At 39.4% G+C, this 23290-nt stretch overlaps 1 protein-coding gene across 3 annotated transcripts in view; it reads right to left on the reverse strand.

Moving 5' to 3' along the window:
* The window catches only part of SLC17A5 (solute carrier family 17 member 5), an 86094-nt gene that overhangs the window by 21118 nt on the left and 41686 nt on the right, over positions 1-23290 (reverse strand). For all 3 annotated transcript variants that reach the window (XM_018052865.1, XM_018052864.1, XM_005684429.3), the window contains 3 exons: positions 15984-16142; positions 10400-10532; positions 8860-9007 (listed from right to left, as the gene is read on the reverse strand). In XM_018052865.1, coding sequence (XP_017908354.1) covers positions 8860-9007; positions 10400-10532; positions 15984-16142 — 440 coding nt within the window. The remainder of the gene's footprint in view (positions 1-8859; positions 9008-10399; positions 10533-15983; positions 16143-23290) is intronic.

Consider the following 23290-nt stretch of genomic DNA (forward strand, 5'->3'; position numbering starts at 1 on the left):
GGAAACAGTGACACACTTTATTGTCTTGGGCTCCAAAATCACTGCAGATGGTGACTGCAGCCATGAAATTAAAAGATACTTGCTCCTTGGAAGAAAAGCTATGCCAAACGTAGACAGCATATTATAAAGCAGAGATATTACTTTGCCAACAAAAGTCTGTATAGTCAAAGCTATGGTTTTTCCAGTGGTCATGTTTGGATGTGAGAGTTGGACCATAAAGACTTGGACATAAAGCACCAAAGAATTGATGCTTTTGAACTGTGGTGTTGGAGAAGACTCTTGAGAGTCCCTTGGAATGCAAGGAGATCAAACCAGTCAATCCTAAAGGAAATCAGTCCTGAATATTCATTGGAAGGACTGATGCTGAAGCTGAAGCTCCAATACTTCGGCCACCTAATGTGAAGAGCTGACTCATTAGAAAAGACCTTGATGCTGGGAAATATTTAAGGTAGGAGGAGAAGGGGATGACAGAGGATGAGATGGTTGGATGGCATCACCAACTCAGTGGACATGAGTTTCAACAAGCTCCGAGAGATAGTGAAGGACAGGGAACCTGGTGTGCTGCAGTGCATGGGGTCTAAAAGAGTTGGACACGACTGAGCGACTAAACAACAGCAACAGGTGCTTCAGTGGGTAAAGAATCTGCCTGCCAGTGCAGCAGATGCAAGGGATGTGGATTCTATCCCTGGGTTGGGAATATCCCCTGGAGGCGAGCATGGCAATCCACTCCAGTAGTATTCCTGCCTGGAGAATTTCATGGACAGAGGAGCCTGGCAGGCTACAGTCCATAGGGTCACAAAGAGTTGGACACAACTGAAGCGACTGAGCATGCATGCATCATCATGGGTATCTTCTTTACTTTTCAGGTCTAAACTACTGTCAAGTCACTTCTATTGTACTTACAAAGACCTCGAATCTATCTATCTTTATACATCTCCTATCTCTCCAGGCCATCACCACCTCCTCCCTGGGTTACTGCAATAGCCTCCTAATTGGTTTTCTCTGCTTATATTTGTTCACACAAGAGTGACCTTAAAAGTGACCAAAGAAGGTCATTTCTTACTTGCTTTGGATACAATTTAAAATACTTACTATAGGCCCCTACTTACTCCCCAGTGGCTTTCTTCCCTGCATCTCAGCCACAAGTGACCTCTCAGTTAAGTGAAATATACAGTTTTGGACTGAATGTCTATGTGCTTCCAAAATTCATATGTTAAAGTCTTGACCCTCAATGTGATTGCATTTGGAGACAGGCTGTTTACGAGGTGATAGAGGTTAAATGAGATCATAAGGAGCGGGACTCTAATCTGACAAAGCTGATGCCCTTATAAGAAGAGTGAGAGACATCAGAGCTCTCTCTCTGCACACACCCATGCACACGTACACAGGGAAAGGCCGTGCGAGCACAGGGCAAGAAGCTGGCCCTTCTGCAAACCAGGAAGAGTCCTCACCAGAAACCAAGGTGTCGGCACCTTGATGGGAATTCTAGCCTCTAGAACTGTAAAAAAATTTCTGTTGTTTAAGGTACTCAGTCTGTGTACCTTATTCTGGCAGCCCAAGCAGACAGAGACACACACCAATTTCCTCTTCCTGCCATGTAAATTCTCCTGTCAAGAACACTAGTTCCTTTTTGCCTAACTTCTTGCTTATCGTTGAGGCTTTAGCTTAAATAAGTATCAGTTCCTCAGAGAGACCTTCCCCTGCTCCCTGGTCTGCCTTATGCCCCCTATTATATTCTCTTACTTTCTCTTCAGAAAGTTAGTTTGTATTTGTTTCTTTCATGTCCACCACCCTAGACTAAGGGTTCCACAGGCCAGAGCTGGGCTGTTTTGGCTGACACTTAGTAGGTAGGCACGTGATAAGTATTTGCTGAAAGAATGAATTATCATCATAACTTACTACAATTATTTTTTATTGTTTCTTTCCCAAACTAGACTGATTGCCTTGTGAGCAGGAGCTGGGTTTTATTTTCTATAGTGCCATGTGGAGGGCTGAATGTACAACTGGTACTATACAGACATTTGTTGTATGCACTAGAAGACTGGGCCGGCCCTGGGCCTCATGCTTGAAAACACAGGGATACAAAGGATCCTTTAGATCCCTGATGATCTAAAGACATAGATTCTGGTTCACTAAGTCTGGAGAGATTCCTGAGAATCTTCATTTCGCACAAGCTCTCATGTAATGATGCCAGTGGTCCATGGACCAAAGTCTGCATAAAGAACACTCAAAATCTTTCCTAGTTCTAACTTTCTATGATAAAACTATACACTGTATAAACTATACACTGTATACCCTGCACGTACGAACTATGCGCTGTATACCCTGCACGTACGAACTATGCGCTGTATACCCTGCACGTACGAACTATGCGCTGTATACACAGCATGTACGAACTATGCGCTGTATACCCTGCACGTACGAACTATGCGCTGTATACCCTGCACGTATGAACTATGCGCTGTATACCCTGCACGTACGAACTATGCGCTGTATACACTGCACGTACGAACTATGCGCTGTATACCCTGCTTGTACGAACTATGCGCTGTATACACAGCACGTACGAACTATGCGCTGTATACCCTGCATGTATAATCTATACACTGTAGTTTATAAAAACACTGTCACTCGTTTAACTTACTTCCAGGGAAATCCTTTCCAGATTCCTTTTCTAATCAATCGCATAAGGGAACATATTTCAGTCCTTTAATTATCGCTATGCCTTGAATCCTTTTCTGTAATGAGACTTAGTCTACTTTGTAAATACCACGTCTGCCTCAAGTCCGGAGGAGAGATGTGTTTGGGCCTTCAGGCTCCTGCTTAGGCCCTTCCGCTGAAAAGGCTTCTTACACCTTCACTCCTTCCATGTCAATGGGCTCTTAATTATTTCAGTTATGCTTGTATCCGATCTTTCAAACTGTCACTATATTTAACAAGGTTTTTTTGAGGTTAATTTACTTTTCAAGTATTCTTCTCTTTCCTCACTATGTTAAGCTCCTTTAGTTTTTTTTAATTAAAAGAAATTTTTTTGGTTGCCCTGCATGGCATGTTGGAGCTTATTAAGAGCTCCCTTAACAGGGACTGAACTTGTGCACCCTGCACTAGAAGTGAGGAGCCTTAACCACCGGACCACTGGGGAATTCTAAAACTCCTTTAGTTCTAAACTCAACAACATGTATACTTAACATTTTCTAGCTTGTAAAGTTCACAAAATTCTTCCCCTGTTTCTCATAAGAAAGAGCGTTAAAGCAAAGTGTTGATTGACACACAGTAAGGTCAATACACAAATAGTTTTCTAGAAAGGATTTTCTCATGATACTGAATACGAAAATCTGTTTTCCAGGCTTACCTGGTGGCTCAGTGGTAAAGAATCTGCCTGTCAACGCAGGAGACACGGGTTTGATCCCTGGTCCTGGAAGATCCCAGTACTGGGAAGCAACTAAGCCCATGTACCCCAACTATTATGCCTGTGCTGTAAAGCCCAGGAGCTGCAACTACTGAAGACCATGTGCCCAAGAGCTTTGTTCTGCAGCAAGAGAATCCATCACAACGAGAAGCCTGCACATCACAACTAGAGTCAGCCCCACTCACCACAATTTGAGGAAAGCCCACACAGCAACAAAGACCCAGCACAACCAAAAATAAATAAATAAAATAAAATAATAAAAGAAGAAAATCTATTTCCCTTCTTCCATGCATGTAATTGATTGACAGCACTGCTGATGGCCCTGCACAGTACTGCCGGGGGTCAACAGGACAGACTTGGGCCCTGAACCCTCAGCGGTGACAGCACCAGAGCTTTTGCTTGGCTATCTTTTGTTTCAAATTGTTTCTTGGCCCAATATCCAAGTGTCACTTGTTTCTTTCCTCGGTTCCCCACTGTTAAGGGTATGTAGATGGAAGCTCCTATTTTTTTGAGTATGATCATGTACATCAACCACTCAACAACTATGGACTGGGGGTGCTTCTCCTTGTGCAGCAGTTGTGATATGGATATAAAAGATGTCTCAGTCTGAGAAAGCTCCCAAAGAGATTAGGGCAAGAAAAAGAGAAGGGTTACATTCAGAAATAATTACAAATTAAGCTATGAACATGGAATGTCAGGTACATGAATCAAGGCAAATTGGAAGTGGTCAAACAAGAGATGGCAAGAGTGAACGTCTACATTCTAGGAATCAGCAAACTAAAATGGACTGGAATGGGTGAATTTAACTCAGATGACCATTATATCTACTACTGTGGGCAGGAATCCCTTAGAAGAAACGGAGTCGCCATCATGGTCAACAAAAGAGTCCGAAATGCAGTACTTGGATGCAATCTCAAAAACGACACAATGATCTCTGTTCGTTTCCAAGGCAAACCATTCAATATCACAGTAATCCAAGTCTATGCCCCAAACAGTAATGCTGAAGAAGCTGAAGTTGAACGGTTCTAGGAAGACCTACAAGACCTTTTAGAACTAACACCCCAGAAAGATGTCCTTTTCATTATAGGGGACTGGAATGCAAAAGTAGGAACTCAAGAAATACCTGGAGTAAAGGCAAATTTGGCCTTGGAATGCAGAATGAAGCAGGGCAAAGACTAATAGAGTTTTGCCAAGAAAATGCACTGGTCATAGCAAACACCCTCTTCCAACAACACAAGAGAAGACTCTACACATGGACATCACCAGATGGTCAACACCGAAATCAGATTGATTATATTCTTTGCAGCCAAAGATGGAGAAGCTCTATACAGTCAACAAAAACAAGACCAGGAGCTGACTGTGGCTCAGATCATGAACTCCTTATTACCAAATTCAGACTCAAACTGAAGAAAACAGGGAAAACCGCTAGACCATTCAGGTATGACCTAAATCAAATCCCTTATGATTACAGAGTGGAAGTGAGAAATAGATTTAAGGGCCTAGATCTGACAGATAGAATGCTTGATGAACTATGGAATGAGGTTTGTGACATTGTACAGGAGACAGGGATCAAGACCATCCCCATGGAAAAGAAATGCAAAAAAGCAAAATGGCTGTCTGGGGAGCCCTTACAAATAGCTGTGAAAAGAAGAGAGGCGAAAAGCGAAGGAGAAAAGGAAAGATATAAGCATCTGAATGCAGAGTTCCAAAGAATAGCAAGAAGAGATAAGAAAGCTTTCTGCAGCGATCAATGCAAAGAAATAGAGGCAAACAACAGAATGGGAAAGACTAGAGATCTCTTCAAGAAAATTAGAGATACCAAGGGAACATTTCATGCAAAGATGGGCTCGATAAAGGACAGAAATGGTATGGTCCTAACAGAAGCAGAAGATATTAAGAAGAGGTGGCAAGAATACATAGAAGAACTGTCCAAAAATATCTTCACGACCCAGATAATCACGATGGTGTGATCACTCATCTAGAGCCAGACATCCTGGAATGTGAAGTCAAGTGGGCCGTAGAAAGCATCACTACGAACAAAGCTAGTGGAGGTGATGGAATTCCTATTGAGCTATTTAAAATCCTGAAAGATGATGCTGTGAAAGTGCTAGACTCAATATGCCAGCAAATTTGGAAAACTCAGCGGTGCCCACAGGACTGGAAAAGGTCAGTTTTCATTTCAATCCCAAAGAAAGGCAATGCCAAAGAATGCTCAAACTACTGCACAACTGCACTCATCTCACATGCTAGTAAATAATGCTCAAAATTCTCCAAGCCAGGCTTCAGCAATACGTGAACCGTGAACTTCCAGATGTTCAAGCTGGTTTTAGAAAAGGCAGAGGAACCAGAGATCAAATTGCCAACATCCACTGGATCATGGAAAAAGCAAGAGAGTTCCAGAAAAACATCTATTTCTGCTTTATTGACTATACCAAAGCCTTTGACTGTGTGGATCACAATAAACTGTGGAAAATTGTTCAAGAGATGGGAATACCAGACCATCTGACCTGCCTCTTGAGAAATCTGTATGCAGGTCAGGAAGCAACAGTTAGAACTGGACATGGAACAACAGACTGCTTCCAAATAGGAAAAGGAGCACGTCAAGGCTGTATATTGTCACCTTGCTTATTTAACTTATATGCAGAGTACATCATGAGAAACGCTGGACTGGAAGAAACACAAGCTGGAATCAAGATTGTCGGGAGAAATATCAATAACCTCAGATATGCAGATGACACCACCCTTATGGCAGAAAGTGAAGAGGAACTAAAAAGCCTCCTGATGAAATTGAAAGAGGAGAGTGAAAAAGTTGGCTTAAGCTCAACATTCAGAAAATGAAGATCATGGCATCCGGTCCCATCACTTCATGGGAAATAGATGGGGAAACATTAGAAACAGCGTCAGACTTTATTTTGGGGGGCTCCAAAATCACTGCAGATGGTGACTGCAGCCATGAAATTAAAAGACGCTTACTCCTTGGAGAAACGTTATGACCAACCTAGATAGCATATTCAAAAGCAGAGACGTTACTTTGCCAACTAAGGTCCATCTAGTCAAGGCTATGGTTTTTCCAGTTGTCATGTATGGATGTGAGAGTTGGACTGTGAAGAAGGCTGAGCGCTGAAGAATTGATGCTTTTGAACTGTGGTGTTGGAGAAGACTCTTGAGAGTCCCTTGGACTGCAAGGAGATCCAACCAGTCCGTTCTGAAGGAGATCAGCCCTGGGATTTCTTTGGAAGGAATGATGCTTAAGCTGAAACTCCAGTACTTTGGCCACCTCATGCGAAGAGCTGACTCATTGGAATTAAGACTCTGATGCTGGGAGGGATTGGGGGCAGGAGAAGAAGGGGACGACAGAGGATGAGATGGGTGGATGGCATCACTGACTCGATGGACGTGAGTCTGAGTGAACTCCGGGAGTTGGTGACAGACAGGGAGGCCTGGCGTGCTGCTATTCATGGGGTCGGAAAAAGTCGGACACGACTGAGCCACTGAACTGAACTGAAACTACGATATCCAGCATAAAATTATAAACAGAAAACAAAGAGAGAAAAAAAAAGCACAAAGGTCTGGAGAGGCTTAATGAAGAACTAGGATGTGAGCTGGGAGGATTCATATGGATGGGGAGGAAAGGAAACGGACAAGAGGCTGAGAATGAATCCCAGTGGAAGGCACTGTGGAACAGCAGACAGGACTCTGCCTGGAGCCAGGCATACAAAGACTCTGATCCTGCGGTGCCTTCTTGGACTTCTTATACAAAACAAGAAAACGTATTATCTAGAAGTATTTATTGAACGGATGGGAGACTGAGGAATAATAGGAATAGGAAGATTCTGAGGTGTCTAGGTGTGAAAAATTGGGGGTAGGAGACTACTTGTCTTTTCTCTAAAAATAAATTCATATTCATTATTTTTAAAACATTAAGTGTACCAAATCCTCTGGGTTAAAATATTCACACAGTCCCCCCATCTACCTTGTGTCAACTGGCACAAAAGAATTCTAGAAGAATGTGTCCCGAAGAATAGTTCCAGAGAAATAGCTATTTAAAGAATTTTGGGCTTAAAAGTAGGATCCTAGAGGAAGTTTTGGCTCTATCACTTATTAGCTGAGTGATACAAGATGAGTCACTTGACCTCTCTGAATCTGAGTTTTCTCAGTCATAAAATAGGTCATGAATGCCTTTCTCAAAGGGATGCTTTAAGGATCAAACAAGATAATGTTTGTGAAGATGGTTTATATGTTATCGAGTACTAAACAAATATATTTGCACATAGGTAAGATCATAATTGGACAAACAACTTGGTCTGATCTTGGGCATTCATCCAACCAACTAAATGCTCACCTTGGGCCAAGCTCCAACGTTAAGACTCTGAAGAACTCTGCCTTCACAAAGGTCCTATTCTAGCTGGGCGGTGTATGTAATGTTTTTACAGAGGTGATGATAGTTAAACGTTTAAATTTAAAAACAACTTCATGCTTTAATTATTACGTAAACTGAAACTTTGTTTAAGGATTTAAGTCAGTCTTAGGGCAGTCAAATTCATAGACACAAGAAAATAGTAGAAAGGCAGTTGCCAGGGATTGGGGGTGAGGGAGGAAGAATGGGAGTTAGTGTTTAATGGGTCCAGGGTTTCAGCTTGGGAAGATAAAAAACAGTTCTGGAACATGCTTCTCTGGTGGTTCTGTGGTAAAGAATCTGCCTGCCAATGCAGGAGATGTGGGTTTGATTCCTGGTCCAGGAAGATCCCATGTGCCTCGGGGCAGTTGAGTCTTTGTGCCACAACTGCTGAGCCAGCAGACACCCTAGAGCCCTTGTTCCACAAGAGAAGCCAACGCAACGAGAAGCCAGCACACTGCAGCCAGAGAGCAGAACTTGCTCTCCCCAACTAGAACAAAGCCTGAGCAGCAATGAAGAACCAGCATAACTAAATAAAGAAACAAATATTTTTAAAAAATAAGAAAAAAAAAGAGTTCTTGAATGGATCATGTTGATGGTTGCACGACAGTGTGAATGGATGCACTTAATGAAGGGATAATTAGGAAATATGGGATGGACATGCACACTTTGTTATATTTAAAATGGATAACCAACAAGGACCTACTCTGAGGCACAAGGAACTCTGTTCAATGTTATTTGGAAGCCTGGGTAGGAGGGGGTTTTGGGGGAGAATGGATACATGCATATATTTGGCTGAGTGCCTTTGCTCTTCACCTGAAACTTTCACGACATTTTTAATTGGCTATATCCCAATACAAAATTAAAAGTTAAAAAAAAAATAAATAAATAAAAATACATTAGAGCTTCTAAAATATTTTAAAAATGGTATCAATAGTAAAGTTTATGTTATGCATAATTCACTACAATTAATGATTAATAATGATTAAATAATGATTAGTAATTTAAATAATAACTTAAAGTTAATCTGAACCAATCTTAAATCAGTACTCACGAAGGAGCAATGTCCAGATGGTTGATGCTAAATCCAGAAGAGCAAAAGCCTCCCAGTGTTGTTGATATGGTTAGGAATGCAACAGCCAAGGAATAATCACAGCCTATAAATCCTGCGGCAACCAGGAATATCGCAGGTCCAATCATCCCTGGAGTTAAAACGTTATAGAAAGAAAAAAAAACAAGCCCCAGCATTAGTCTTTGCTTGCTCTTTAATATAGCATAAATCTGAGATTTGATATTACTGCCACCTACTGTAGAAACATTGTACTGCCTGGAAGATTCAGCTTCAATTATAGTTTCATAAGTAAAGGAAATCAGTCCTGAATATTCATTGGAAGGACTGATGCTGAAGCTGAAACTCCAATACTTTGGCCACCTGATGTGAAGAACCGACTCATTTGAAAAGACCCTGATGCTGGGAAAGATTGAAGGCGGGAGGAGAAGGGGACGACAGAGGATGAGATGGTTGGATGACATCACTGACTCAATGCACATGAGTTTCAGCATGCTCCAGGAGTTGGTGATGGACAGGGAAGCCTGGCATGCTGCAGTCCATGGGGTCGCAAAGAGTCAGACACGACTGACTGAGTGACTGAACTGAACTGAACTGAAATAAAAAGTGCTGGAAAATATATGGAATTAATGCAACTATTATAAAAGTTAAAAAATCTCTTTATGCAATGTATTAAATTTACATGTGACCAGGACTCAGCTAAAGCTCTACAATGTTTGAGAAAAGAGCAAGAGAATGACTAAAACATATGGTTCCAGAGAGAGGCAACAGTGGATACAGAACATGATTTAAAATTCACATTACCAAAGAAGGTAAACTAAATAATGAACTTTGTTAGATAAGGTTAGAAAAATACTCCATCTAGGTTTTGACAACTGAAAGTGGTACACGGAGTTTATTACAGGCAGTTAAGCATAACATAAAAATAATATAGGAAGGAGTGTAACGAGCAGCTGCTGTGTTTTCTGTGCCTATAGCAGGACCATCCAGCAACTCTCTGTGATGATGGAAATGCTGTATTTGTAGATACTGCAATCAAGGAACTTATTAGTTGTCTTACATCATTTTAAAATTCACTTTTCTTAAATCAGAGTCTGAAACATGATTATTTAAGGTTCCTTTGAGTTCTTTGATTTATGGGTCCTCATTTGCTATAATGATGCTAGTATATATTTTTGATTGAAATTTAAAATAAAAAGGGATGGAGACTTTCTCATTTTCTTTTCAAACTTAGAGTTGAAAACAAAATGATTTACAAAAATTCTGGGGAAGATATTTAGCAAAGCAAGCCATTTTTTTTTTTATAGCTGTAAGAGTATGGTAGAGATAACAGGATATTATAAATCCTAATCCTCAAAATGCATCATTCAAAAGGAACCATCTTATACAGACATGTACTACATGTGCTAAAATATATTGTTTTGATACGTGAACAAATAACTAATATTATCACTTTTACTTTGCCTTTCAATGTAAACACAGTAAATAAGTGTAAACCAGAACAACATGATTCATTTTTACGTACCTATAAGGCTAAAAACTCTTCGAACCCACAGAGTTGAAAAATTCCATCTTGCCCTTAAATTGTCAGCAGCTTGACCTGACAGGATCATACATAACCAACAGCCTAAATAAGGGACTGCAGATAAAAACCCATTCTGGAAGGAATAAGAGATCCAAGATTAATTATGGAGGGAAAAAGAACCAAAATACACACACACACACACACACACACACACACGCACAAACACACACACACACACACACCCCTACCACCACATGAAAGCAAATACATAGCAGTATTCTGCTAATTTTTATATAATACAGTAAATAAGTTCAGTTTTTAGGAGGATTCTGGGATTCAGCTCAATGCAGTCCCAAAGAGCCTGTCTTACAGGGAACCAGAGGTCCCCATAGTCTAATTTGCTTAGGGTGATCTTGAATGCTATTTTGGGATTTGGGCTCTAGCTTCAGTGAGAGGATGTATTCCTATTAGCCTAGGGCTTTCTCCCACAGGACAGTCTTTATTTATTTATTTAGAAAACATTTTTAAATTATAAAATAAAATTCAGAGAAAATCACATAAGTCAAATGCACAGCTTAATGAATTATTTTAAAGTGAGCACCATCCAGATGCTGTTAGAAACTGCTCTCTTCCGGCTTCTTGCTTGAGGATGCCCAGACCTACTTCAACTGCATCAGTGCCGGGCGCTGATGAAGGTGAAGTGACAGAAGAGGAGCCCAGGGCTGCTGGTACCCCATCCCCCCCAGCCCTCCGCCCCTATCCAGGGTGACGAGGATACATGGAAGAAGTAGATGAGGAGTTTCTCATCAGACTTTGTCCCCTCTGTATTGTGTCCCTGTGACTCTCCTGGCAGTGGCCCTGGCCCAGCTCCCTCTGCTGATGTCTAGTGGTTTTAGTTCTGTCCTTCTGTCTAAGGCAGAATACAAGGGCCTCAAGCTCTATTCCTTTCCATGTCTGACATGGGGTTTGAATGTTGCATGTTGTGTTTTTTGTTTATTTTGTTCTGAAATTAAAGTATGCAACATAACGAAGAAGCAGTTTAAAAAAACAGTGCCTGGAAAAAAAAATAAAAAATAAATAAATAAACAGTGCCTGAAAAAAAAAAATTAAAAAAACAGTGCCTGGAGCACTCGCACATGCTTCGAGCGGAGGACAAAGGTGCTGGGTGATAGAGAGAGCTCTATTTTTCCCCCTCGTCTCTTCCTCTACAACACCACCTAAACAAAATGAAAAAACCATGAGATATGAAACGGAATGTCTCATGGAAATGTGTTATTCATTCTGATTTGACTGCTTTTCAGGAAATCACCCATTCTGTAAAATGAAGAAAGCATACTCAAAGAAAGTTTTCCTTTCTTCTATTCGGTTTTCCTTTAAGCACAACCTGAGGTGCCAAGCCTAAATGGCCCAATTCTGATAAAAACAAAGGTTTTTCAGAAACAGACACAGACTTAAGACAATGACCTTATGGTTGCTGGGGATGGGGGGAAGATGGGTGTAAGGGATAGTTAGGGAGTCTGGGATGGACATGTACACGCTACTGCAGGTAAAATGGATAACCGACAGGGGCCTACTGCACAGCACAGGGAACCCTGCTCAACGTTATGTGGCAGTCTGGATAGAAGGGAAGTTTGGGGGAGGACAGATGCATGTATATGTCTGGCTGAGTTCCTTTGCTGTTCACCTGAAACTATCACAAGATTGTCTGTTAACTGGTTATACCCCAGTACAAAGTAAAAAGTTGAAAAGAGAACACTTTAGTCCGAGAGAGATGGGTACACCTGTTAGAGATGTACAAACACAAAAAAGGCAGGAAGATACTTTATCACTGATATTAAAATCTGGTAATAATAACTGTTTTTCCAAGAAGAACAATTATTATTATTCTTATATTTTGATTTGTTCCGTAGTTGGTTCTGGATTTTTGTTTCTTTTTTCTCTGTTGCTATAGTTGTTGATTTTATTATTTTATTATTACCATTATTATTATCACTAATTAATTTATTATTAACTATTTTATTATTACTATGAACTCTCTTTAAGCTTTTGAGAAATATTTTTTATTTACTTTTTAATTTATTAAAATTATTTTAACTGGAGGATAATTACTTTACAATATTGTGATGGTTTTGCCACAGTTCAACATGAATCAGCCATAGGTATACATGTGGCCACCCCATCCTGGTAATAATATTATCTAATAAATAAATTCTATTTGTCTAATAAATAAATCCTATCTATCGAATAAATACATTCCATCTAGTAAATCTGGTAATAATTCTATCTAAGTATATTAATGGAATAGATCAGTAAAATTTGTTAATATTTTAAATTTAAGTGTACTTAAGAAAAGATTTAATTTTTTATCACAATTTGTGATCTATTTTCAGATGTTGTATGCTTCTAGTTCCACTTCTTTGGTTGAATATTTTTCTTTTTTCTGGTATTGAGTAATTTCTTCTTTAAATTTATTTCATTTAGAATTCTGCATAGTGGGGGACTTCCCTGGTGGTTCAGTGGCTAATACTCCAGCTCCCAATGCAAGGAGCCCGGGGTTCAATCACTGGTCAGGGAACTAGATCCCACATGCCACAGCTAAGAGTTCACATGCTGCAACTAAGACCCAGTTCAGCCAAATAAATAAGTAATTTAAGTAAGAGATACTAAAAAAGAATTCTGCAGAGTGGGACCACATCTGTTGTTTGTGGTAGAACCTTACACAGGAATAACTGTAACAAATAGAGAAGAGAGTTTTCTGATCTTGGCCTTGTCCTCTGCTGGGCTTAGACCAACAATCACTAGTTACTTTTTCCACTTAAAATTGCAGTGGTAAAAACTCCCCTGACAACCTAAAACTGCTAAAATCTTCAACATTTATACCACATATATACGTCCATGTGTGTCTTCCATAGTTATTAACCATTCTGTTCAAGGATATAGTCCCTTGTATTCATTTATTTAAAAAATTGATTCCAAAATGTTAATATTCAAAATAGGCCAACAGATACTGCTTCAACTCTCACTGAGTTGTAAGAAATAGGGACACTAGGAAAAAATGAGGAAAAAGTAAAAGTGATGATAATTAACAAAACTAAACATATAACAAAGCAAGCTTATAACAAATGATCAGATCTTTTAACTTTTAAATTAATGAGATAATTTTAAATACAATGCATCTCAAATCAAGCTTTATTTTGAACACAGGCTGTTTCATGAATGTAGTACGCTGATTTTTCAAGGAAAAAACCATTAAAAAAAGAAGCTTCTATATAACAAGAGAATTATTTTCAAACTCTATTCACATTTCTTTTAATTTTGATTCAAAAAGAAAATACCTTTTTTTGTTTGTTTGTTTTGTTTTGGTATGAAAATGTCAAGAAAAAAGATTCTAGTTTTTTTTTTTCAAGATTCTAGTTTTAAAGTCTCTCATTACAGAACTAAAAGAAATTAATGAAAAAAAAATGAAGGCAATTAAGCACATATACTAATTACCAGTCAGCTATTGATACTGCATTCTTTTTATAGTTCTCCTGGAAAATTTTCAAAAAGAAGCATCAAGTGGAATGATCCTTAAATTTGCATGCAATTTGTCACTATGGTAGGAGACTATAGTCAAACTCTGTTAACAGAAAGCTTAGGAAAAATGAGGTTGCTTGCAACAAATCCATCCCAAGCTATGGGTAAAGCCTTAGTTCAGTTTAACTTCTGTTAAAGCAACTGGTGGATATATTTCAGTATAATGGATTTGTTTTTCAAAAGTAGCCAGAGGAGTTCTTCACAGCTTAGCCGTCTAGGTGAAGTTTAAGGTTTGGTCCACGTGGCCAACGTTTTCAGTATGCTTTGGAAGTGAGGTGACTGAAAGGTTCATTTTAACAGTGTTGATAGCTTTAGGTCCATGTAACCATTGCAGTTGTGCAGTCAGCCTTACTATCTTTACATTCACCACACAGGCTGCTACTTTTTCTTCCAGTGTTTCCACTCTGCCTCAGTAATAGTTCTTAGGGGAATATACTGTATTTTATTTATCTGTTCATCAGCTGATACCATTTGGGTTGTTTCCACCTCTTGGTTATTATGAATAATGATGTTATAAGCTTTTGTGTACATGTACATGTCTTTGCGTGCACATATGGCTTTAGGTCTCTTGGGTATAGACTCAGGAATGGAATTATTGGGTCATAATAACTTCATGTTTAACTTTTGGATGAACTGCCAAACTGTTTTCCATGGCAGCTACACTTCAATCCTACCAGCAATGTATGAGGGATCTGCTTCCTTTGCATCCTTACCAACACTTGTTATTTCCTGTTTTATTTTTTTTTATTCTAATAGGCGTGAAGTGGCGTCTCATTATGGTTTTGAGTTCCATTTCTGTATTGAGTAATAGTGTTGAGCATCTTTACATGGGCTTATTGGTCATTTTCATATTTTCTTTGGAGAAATGTCTATTTAAATCCTTTGCTCATTAAAAAAATTGGGTTACTTATCTTTTGATTATTGAGTTGTATAAATTCTTTACATATTTGGAATACTTAATCCTTATCAAGTATATGATTTGCAAGTATTTTCTCCCATTCAGTGGGTGTTCATTCTTGACGATATCCTTTGAGGCACAAAAGCTTTTAATTCTGAAGCCCAACTTATCAGCTTTTTCTTTTGGTCATGGGTGCTTTTGGGGTCATATGTGAGAAGTTGTTGTCCAGTGCCAGGTCACAAAGATGTACACTTCTAAGAGTTTTATCATTTTAACTCTTAACGTTTATGCCTTTGATTCATCTTTCATTTGAAGACAAAAAACACTACCAAGTTTTCTTACAAATTATGCCTCTTTCTCTTTATGCTTTTCTTCAGTTTCTTTAGAGACAAAATCCATCAACACAGAAATAATAGGAATTGTCTCCATTTGATGAGATCAGAAGGAACTGACAGTTTTGGGGAGATCTGTCTTATACAGCTTTACAACTACAGCTCTGCCAATGCCTGGACAGCACTACAGAGCAACCTCTGTACAATCATCTTGTGTCTTCCAACACCCCACTAGGCTGCCAGCAGAGTCCTGCCCCCATCCCTTTTACAAGAGAATACAGTATCACCTGCAGGGCTACGCTGGTGGCTCAGACAGTAAAGAATCTGCCTGTAATGCAGGAGACCAGGGTTCGATCCCTGGGTCAGGGAAGATCCCCTGGAGGAGGGCATGGCAACCCACTCCAGTATTCTTACCTGGAGAATTCCATGGACAGAGGAGCCTGGTGGGCTACAGTCCATGGGGTCACAAAGAGTCAGACAGGACTGAGCGACTAACACACACACACACACACATAGTACCACCTGTATTTGTCATCTGAGATCCTGGCATGTTACTGGGCACTAGTAAGGTCTTCACAGTTAAAGGGGATACTAGCCAAGATACCCTGAATCAAGAGTTAACACACATAGAGCAAAGGAACAAGCAAGGCTAAAAAGAGAAGTCCTTAGAATTTAGTATACCAAAGTAAAATGGAAGATGCAAAATAACTGAGTTTCATATAGATAGGAACAAATTCTGTATATTCTCTATAAGAAGTAGATGCTTATTTTTTCTTACCTCTTGAATATTGAACCTTAGGACTTCCTTCATGTAAGTAGGCAATAAGGTCAATAAAGTATAAAAAGTCCAGTTGTAAGAAAAATGTGCAACGACAATAGCCCAAAGTGGCAGTGATTTCAGCATAGGTATCCACGGCACTGACTTCTGTGAAGAGAGCTAGAAAACAAACACACACCAGGCGTAACTGGGATAAGCTACAGCTATGTTTGGGCTTCCCTGATAGCTCAGCTGGTAAAGAATCTACCTGCAATGCAAGAGACCCCAGTTTGATCCCTGGGTCGGGAAGATCCCCCAGAGAAGGGATAGGCTATCCACTCCAGTACTCTTGGGCTTCTCTGGTGGCTCAGACGGTAAGGAATCTGCTCGCAATGCGGGAGATCTGGGTTTGATACCTGGGTCAGGAAGATCCCTTGGAGAAGGGCATGGCAACCCACTCCAATATTCTTGCCTGGAGAATCCCCGCAGGCAGAGGAGCCTGGCGGGCTACAGTCCATGGGGTCTCAAAGGGTTGGACACAACTAAGTACAGCACAGGACAGCTATGTTTAAATCTGTATCTTATCAGCTAAAATTTCATCTGAACACATTATCAATCTTGGCTAGTAAATCTTAGATTTCTGAAGCAACTCTTTAAAAATATTAAATAGCAATAGAAACTCCATGATTCAGATTAGAAGAAAAAACCGAAATGTAATCTTAGAGCTCAAAGGTCAAACTAAAAATGCCTTATAAGTGTCAGAAGTCCCCTGAAGTATTAATTTCTCCACCTTAAAAAGAGAGGACAGTTTAATAATCAAATTCAGAGGCTGACATAAGGGCCAAGGTAAGAGACTGGAAGTCCTATTAGAATTCATATTTCATTCTCCAATCTTTATTCAATTACAGTAATTTATAAGAACTGTGCAATAAAAGGTTTTTTATGTAGCCATCTGGAGTAACGGTCTTCAAAGCAGGGTATAAACATTCCAGGGGTAGCAAGATGATCCTCCACGGCGTGGAAAGGCATACTAGATCTATCTATACTCACTATACTCATTTTAAAACAAGAAATTAAGCTATATTAATATTTAACAAATAGGTTGGCCCTGGAATACGTCAGATAATCACATACTGTCTGATTTCCCCCATCAAAAGGGGTTTAATGGCGTCCTTACTTGTTGGTCTGCCCTTGGTGTAGTATCACAGCACACTTTAGTTTATACCTGCCTTTCTTTTTTCTTTTTTTAAAATATAAATTTATTTATTTTAATTGGAGGTTAATTACTTTACAATATTGTATTGGTTTTGCCATACATCTACATGAATCCGCCACAGGTATATACATGTTCCCCATCCTGAACCCCCCTCCTCCCTCCCTCCCCATATATCTGCCTTTCAAAATGGATTTATGGGTTTCATTAGCCAGTTTTAATGAAAACAAATCTACAGAATTAACAAGGACTTCCCTGGTGGTTTAGTGGTTAAGCATCCACCTGCCAGTCCAGTGACCTGGGTTCGATGCCTGGCCAGGGAAGATTCTGCAGGCTGCAGGGTGGCTAAGCCCACTTGCCACAACTACTGAGCCCACACACCTAGAGCTCGTGCTCTGCAACGAGAGAAGCCACCGCAATGAGAAGCCTGTGCACTACACCTAGAGAGCAGGGCCTGCTGGCCACAACTGGAGAAAGCCCACACGCATCAAGAAGACCAGCGAGGACCAAAAAAAAGTCTTCAAAAGATTTATCTGGAGAAGGTAAACAGAAATCTAATAACATAAGCACGAGTGAATGCTTATGTTAAAGAAAGAAAATAGTAGAGTTGACTCTTTTCTTCATGAGCCCTTTGCCAGCTACCACACCAAACAAAATGATGGCAGGCTCATCAACACTCCGTATTCAAACACACTATTCCTATTAAACAATGTATTATTATTAATTTTGAAGTGACAAAAGGCTTTTCCTATTAAAATTCAAAATTTATGTATACATTATTTCATCTTACCCATCCTTTAAAGAGTCTGTCTTTATGCAAATTTTATAATGTAGGAAAGTACAGAAGTGCGTACAGATAACCATAAAAATATCCATGTGCTCAGACTGTTATCCCCCACATTGTATTTTTTAAAAATATATTTATTTACTTGGCTGTACCAGGTCTTAGTTGCAGCACTTGGGGTCTTCATTTGTGGCAATGTGGCTCAGTTCCCTGAGCAGGGATCGAACCTGGGCCTCCTGCATTTGGAGTACAGAGTCTTAGCCACTGGACCACCAGGTAAGTCCCCCTGCTTTACAGACGCATGATTAAGTAAAGTCTGGAGACCACTGGCCTGAGAAATCAGTTCCTGACATTTCTTGTATACTGAGACTCTGCTCTGTCTTCTTCACAAGCTGGAGCAATCTATGTTTCCACCTCTAGGGTGCACTATTATTTCAAAAAGGGGAAGAACCAGTATTAACCTTCTTGGGGCCTTTTCTTCTAGGGACTTTTGATCTGATTTGGTAGATATACTCTTGTGATTCCCCCATGTATTAAAGATGTAGGGGATGTGGGGGAAGAGAAACAGAGGGGACAATTATTTTTATATAGCAGTGGTTCTTGATTCCATTTACACTTCAGAATCACCTTTGGCACTTCAAAATTACAGTTGGCTGTGTTCTACCCCAGACTTGCTGATTCAAAGCCAAAGTCAAACTTCTGAGTGGAGGACCAATGTGTATATTTTAAAAGGCTTCCCTGGTGATTCTACACAGCAGTGGTTCTCAAACTTCGCTTCACGTTAGAACAACCAGGCGAGCTAAAAAAACCCCAGAGCCAAACTCACACCTGAGACCAATTAAATCAGGTTGGGAGGTGGGTGGGAGATGGGTAGGAGGTAGGTGGCCATATTTTTGAAAGATCCTTGGATGATTTCAAAGTGTAGCAAGCTTTGGAATCCCCTGTTGTAGTAATTGGGGCTTCCCCGGGTGGCAACTAGAGGTAAAGAATCCACCTGCCAATGTAGGAGATGCAAGAGACTCCGGTTCTATTCCTGGGTTAAGAAGATCCTCTGAAGAAGGAAATGGCAACCTACTTAGCATTCTTGCCTGGAGAATCCCATGGACAGAGGAGCCAGAAGGGCTACAGTCCACGGGGTTGCAAAGAGTTGGACATGACTGAGCATAACACAGCAGCAGTTGTAGTAATTAAAGAATTCTGCAACCTCCTCCCTGCTGCACTGCGCCCTATCACCCCTTGCTTGAAAATCTTAGGACAAAGAGGAAGGAAAAAACCAGTCTAGAGAATTTGGCATTTAAAGGAATTTGGAATATAGCTATTTTTACATGGCTTTGAAACTTACAAAAGAAATGAAATTATACTTCTTTGTTGAAAAATATGAGCCTAAATGTATCTGATCTAAATAACCGAAATATATCTGATGTAAAATATGTAATAATTTTAAGACATGCTATGACTATGTATTTACACTTACTGATGGTGATGTTTTAGAAGAGTATAGGGCTCTGATAATAGCTTCTGTAGCTTTTCACCAGTATTTAGGCATAATCTTGCTTATATGAATATAAATGAAGGAAAACTGAAGCAAACTGAGCCATACCAGAATATTTTCACAGTCTAACAACTGAATTTTCTATAATTTGAGTTTTTTGGAGAATCACTCAACCATGACCAGTTATACATGGAGAGTGATGTCAGCAAGATGGCCAAATAATATGCCCCTTATTGGTATCCACTGTCTCCCACCCCCAACAACAATCTGGGATCCATCCACAGACAAAAGTGCTTTTCTGGGGGCAGTGGGATCTACAGACATACGCCAAGGGGCCCGGTAAGCGTTTTGCATGCCTGTACATTGGGTGAAAGGCATAAGGATCTTGGTCCCAGCTCTGAACCCTGAAGTAACTTGTCAACCAGCTTCAGCCTTTCTTGGCTGTGGTCTGGGAACCCTTGGAAAATATTGACTTAGATTGTTAGCTTTAGACAAGGAAATCCTGACATTTGTGACAACACATATGGACCCTGAGGGCATTATGCTAAGTGAAATAAGATAAACAGAGAAAGACAAATACCATATAACTTACATGCGGAAGAGAGACCAAGCTCTGCAGCAAGGGAAGCCACCACAGTGAGCAGCCTGTACACTGCAACGAAGAGTAGCCCCCATTCGCCACAACCGGAGAAAGCCCGCATGCCACAACAAAGACCCAGCGCAGCCAAAAATTAAATAGATGCATAAGTTAAAAAATTAAAAAGTCACAACTCATGGAAACAGAGAATAAAATGGCAGTGGCCAGGGGCTGGAGAGAAGGGGAAACTCATCTTCCAGCTACAAGATGAGCAGCTGCTAAGGTCTAATGTCAGCATGGCGACAATAGCTAGCACTACTCTATCATGTACTTGAAAGCTGCTAAGTAGATCTTAAATGTTCTCACTACAAAAAAGAAACAGTAATCCACTGAGATGCTGCAGGTGTGACTAACCCCACTGTGGGCATCATTTTGTTACACGTGCATGTGTGTGTTAGTGGCTCAGTTGTGTCCGACTCTTTGCGACACCATAGACGGTAGCCCATCAGTTTCCTCTGGAATTCTCCAGGCAAGAATACTGGAATGGGTTGCTGTTCCTTTCTCCAGTTTTGTAATTAAGTATATCAAATCATCATGGTGTACATCTTAAACATACATAATGTCAATTATATCTTAATAAAGCTGGGTAGGGGGAAAGACCAGTTGTAGGCCAAACATATAAGCTTGACATGTAGCAGGATCTCAGTAGCTATTTATCACATGAATATGAAGCCCACAGAGTCAGGAATTTGGAAATAAGAATATAATATGTAAATGTTAGTGTTCATTTGTAAACTGAGTATAAAATAACAGCTTTCTTTTCTCTGAATGAGAATTATGAAATCAATTTACAGTATTTCCACATTATAAGTTATATTTTAAGGGCAGAAACCCTTCATTTATAAAACATTCAAATTAATGATGAATTTTTAAATGTTTCTAGGAGAAACTATCCAATTAGCTGTGGCAGACATTAAAAAAATACTTCAGGATTTTGAGATAGCCCTTTCTAATAGAACTTCTTATGGTGACAGAAATGCTCTCTATCTACACTGCCCAATTTGGTAAACAGTAGCCCTATTAAGCCTTTGCAATATGGCTAGTGTGACTGAGGAAATAAATTTTTAATTAAATTAATCTAAATTAAAATTTAATAACCACAAGTGTTGGTGGCTACCATAATGGACAACAAAAGTTGAAGGTAAGATCTTAATAAAGTACAAAACAGCTTTTTCTGATGTTCTAGATAAGAAATTATTCTTTTGCTATTATCAGAGGTGACTTGTCAATCACGCAGGGTCACACACTCTCCTGGCTTCCCTATACTTAAATGTTGGCAAAGCACATTACACAAGTTCTTAGCAGAGCTCCACATTCTTCTAAAATGCCACTGCTGATGAATGAAAATATACTGGAAAGGAAATTTTTCAGTTGTTCAGACCATCTGCCCAGTCAATATTTTGAGAGCAAATTCTTTAAGATATTTGAGTAAGGGAATTTCTGAAGGAATAACCAATGAGATCTTGAATCTTGTATAGAGAATGTATCATTAAATAAGTAATAATAGCTCAAACAGCTTTTTAAAATACCAGTTGAAGCACAGAAGTACAGAACAAAAATGTATTTGTTGTCAAATGTGCAAAATCTTCTAGACTATAGGAAGGGTAAGGTCAGTCAATAACATTTGAGTATCTTCTATGTGCAACTTCACACAAAAAAATGTTTTCCTGTCAAATATAAGAAAAAACAAATTGGTTTAGAAAAAGCTGCATGAAACACATGTTCTAAGTTAGGGCAACTAAATATTTCAAGCCAAAGCCCTTATTTGCTTCATAAGACTGCAAAATTGTATACTCTTTCAAAAAGGTAGAAGAGAAATAAAACGGTTTTAAAACATCCTGTTCTAAAGACTTAGTAAAGAAAAAAAAATTAAAGAGCAAAAAAAAAAAAAACAGTACCAGATCTCTTGAGGAAAGAAAACATCAATGGGTAAAGTGGTAATGTCTTAACAACTTATTAAAAAGGAGATATATACTGTGTTCTTGGACTGGAAGAATTAATATTGTTAAAATGACCATACTACCCAAACCAATGTACCAATTCAATGCAATCTCTATCAGAATAACAAGGGCATGCTACACAGAACTAGAACAAATAATTTAATAGCTTGTATGGAAACATAAAAGACCTCAAACAGCCAAAACAATCAAGAAAGAGAAACAGCTGGAGGGATATGCTTCCTGACTTCCAACTATACTATAAAGCTATAGTAATAAAAACTCAGTATGGTTCTGGCACAAAAGCAGACTCATAGATTGGTGAGACAGAATAGAAAGCCCAGAAATAAACCCAATTGACATTCATGGTTAATCGCTGCTGCTGCTGCTGCTGCTGCTGGCTGCGTTGCTTCAGTCGTGTCCGACTCCGTGTGACCTCACAGACGGCAGCCCACCAGGCTCCCCCGTTCCTGGGATTCTCCAGGCAAGAGTGCTGGAGTGGGTTGCCATTGCCTTCTCCAATGCACGAGGGTGAAAAGTGAAAGTGAAGTCGTTCTTACTCTATGACAAGAGAGAAAAGATAGTCTGCACAATGGAGACAGACAGACTCTTCAATAAATGGTGCTGGGAAAACTGGACAGCTACATGTAAAAGAAAAAAATTAGAACATTCTCTACTCCATACACAAAAATAAACTAAAAATAGATTAAATATTTAAATGTAAGACTGAATAGACTAAAATTCCCAGAGGAAAGCATAGGGAGAATGCTCTTTGACAAAAATTGTAGCAATGATTTTGAATCTCTCTCCTAAAGTAAATAAAAGAAAAAATAAATAAACAGGATCTAATTAAACACAAAAGCTCTTTCACAGCAAAGGAAACCATCAACTAAACAAAAACAGTACCTACTGAATGGGAGAATATATTTGCAAATGATATCACTGACAAGGGGTTAATAGCCAACATATATACATACCTCATACAAGTCACCATAAAAAAATAAAGAATCTGATTAAAAAATAGGCAGAAGAACTGAACAGATATTTTTCCAAAGAGCAAATGCAGATGGCTAACAGGCACATTAAAAGAAGTTCAGCATCACTAATCATCAGGGAAATGCAAATCAAAATCACAATGAGATGTGACCTCACATCTTTCAGAATCACTATCATCAAAAAGAACACAAATAACAAATGTTGGAGATGATATGGAGAAAAGGAAACCCTTGTACACTGTTGGTGGGAATGCAAACTGATGCAGCTGC

This window comes from Capra hircus, chromosome 9 (genome assembly GCF_001704415.2).
Source record: "Capra hircus breed San Clemente chromosome 9, ASM170441v1, whole genome shotgun sequence".
Lineage (NCBI taxonomy): Eukaryota > Metazoa > Chordata > Mammalia > Artiodactyla > Bovidae > Capra > Capra hircus.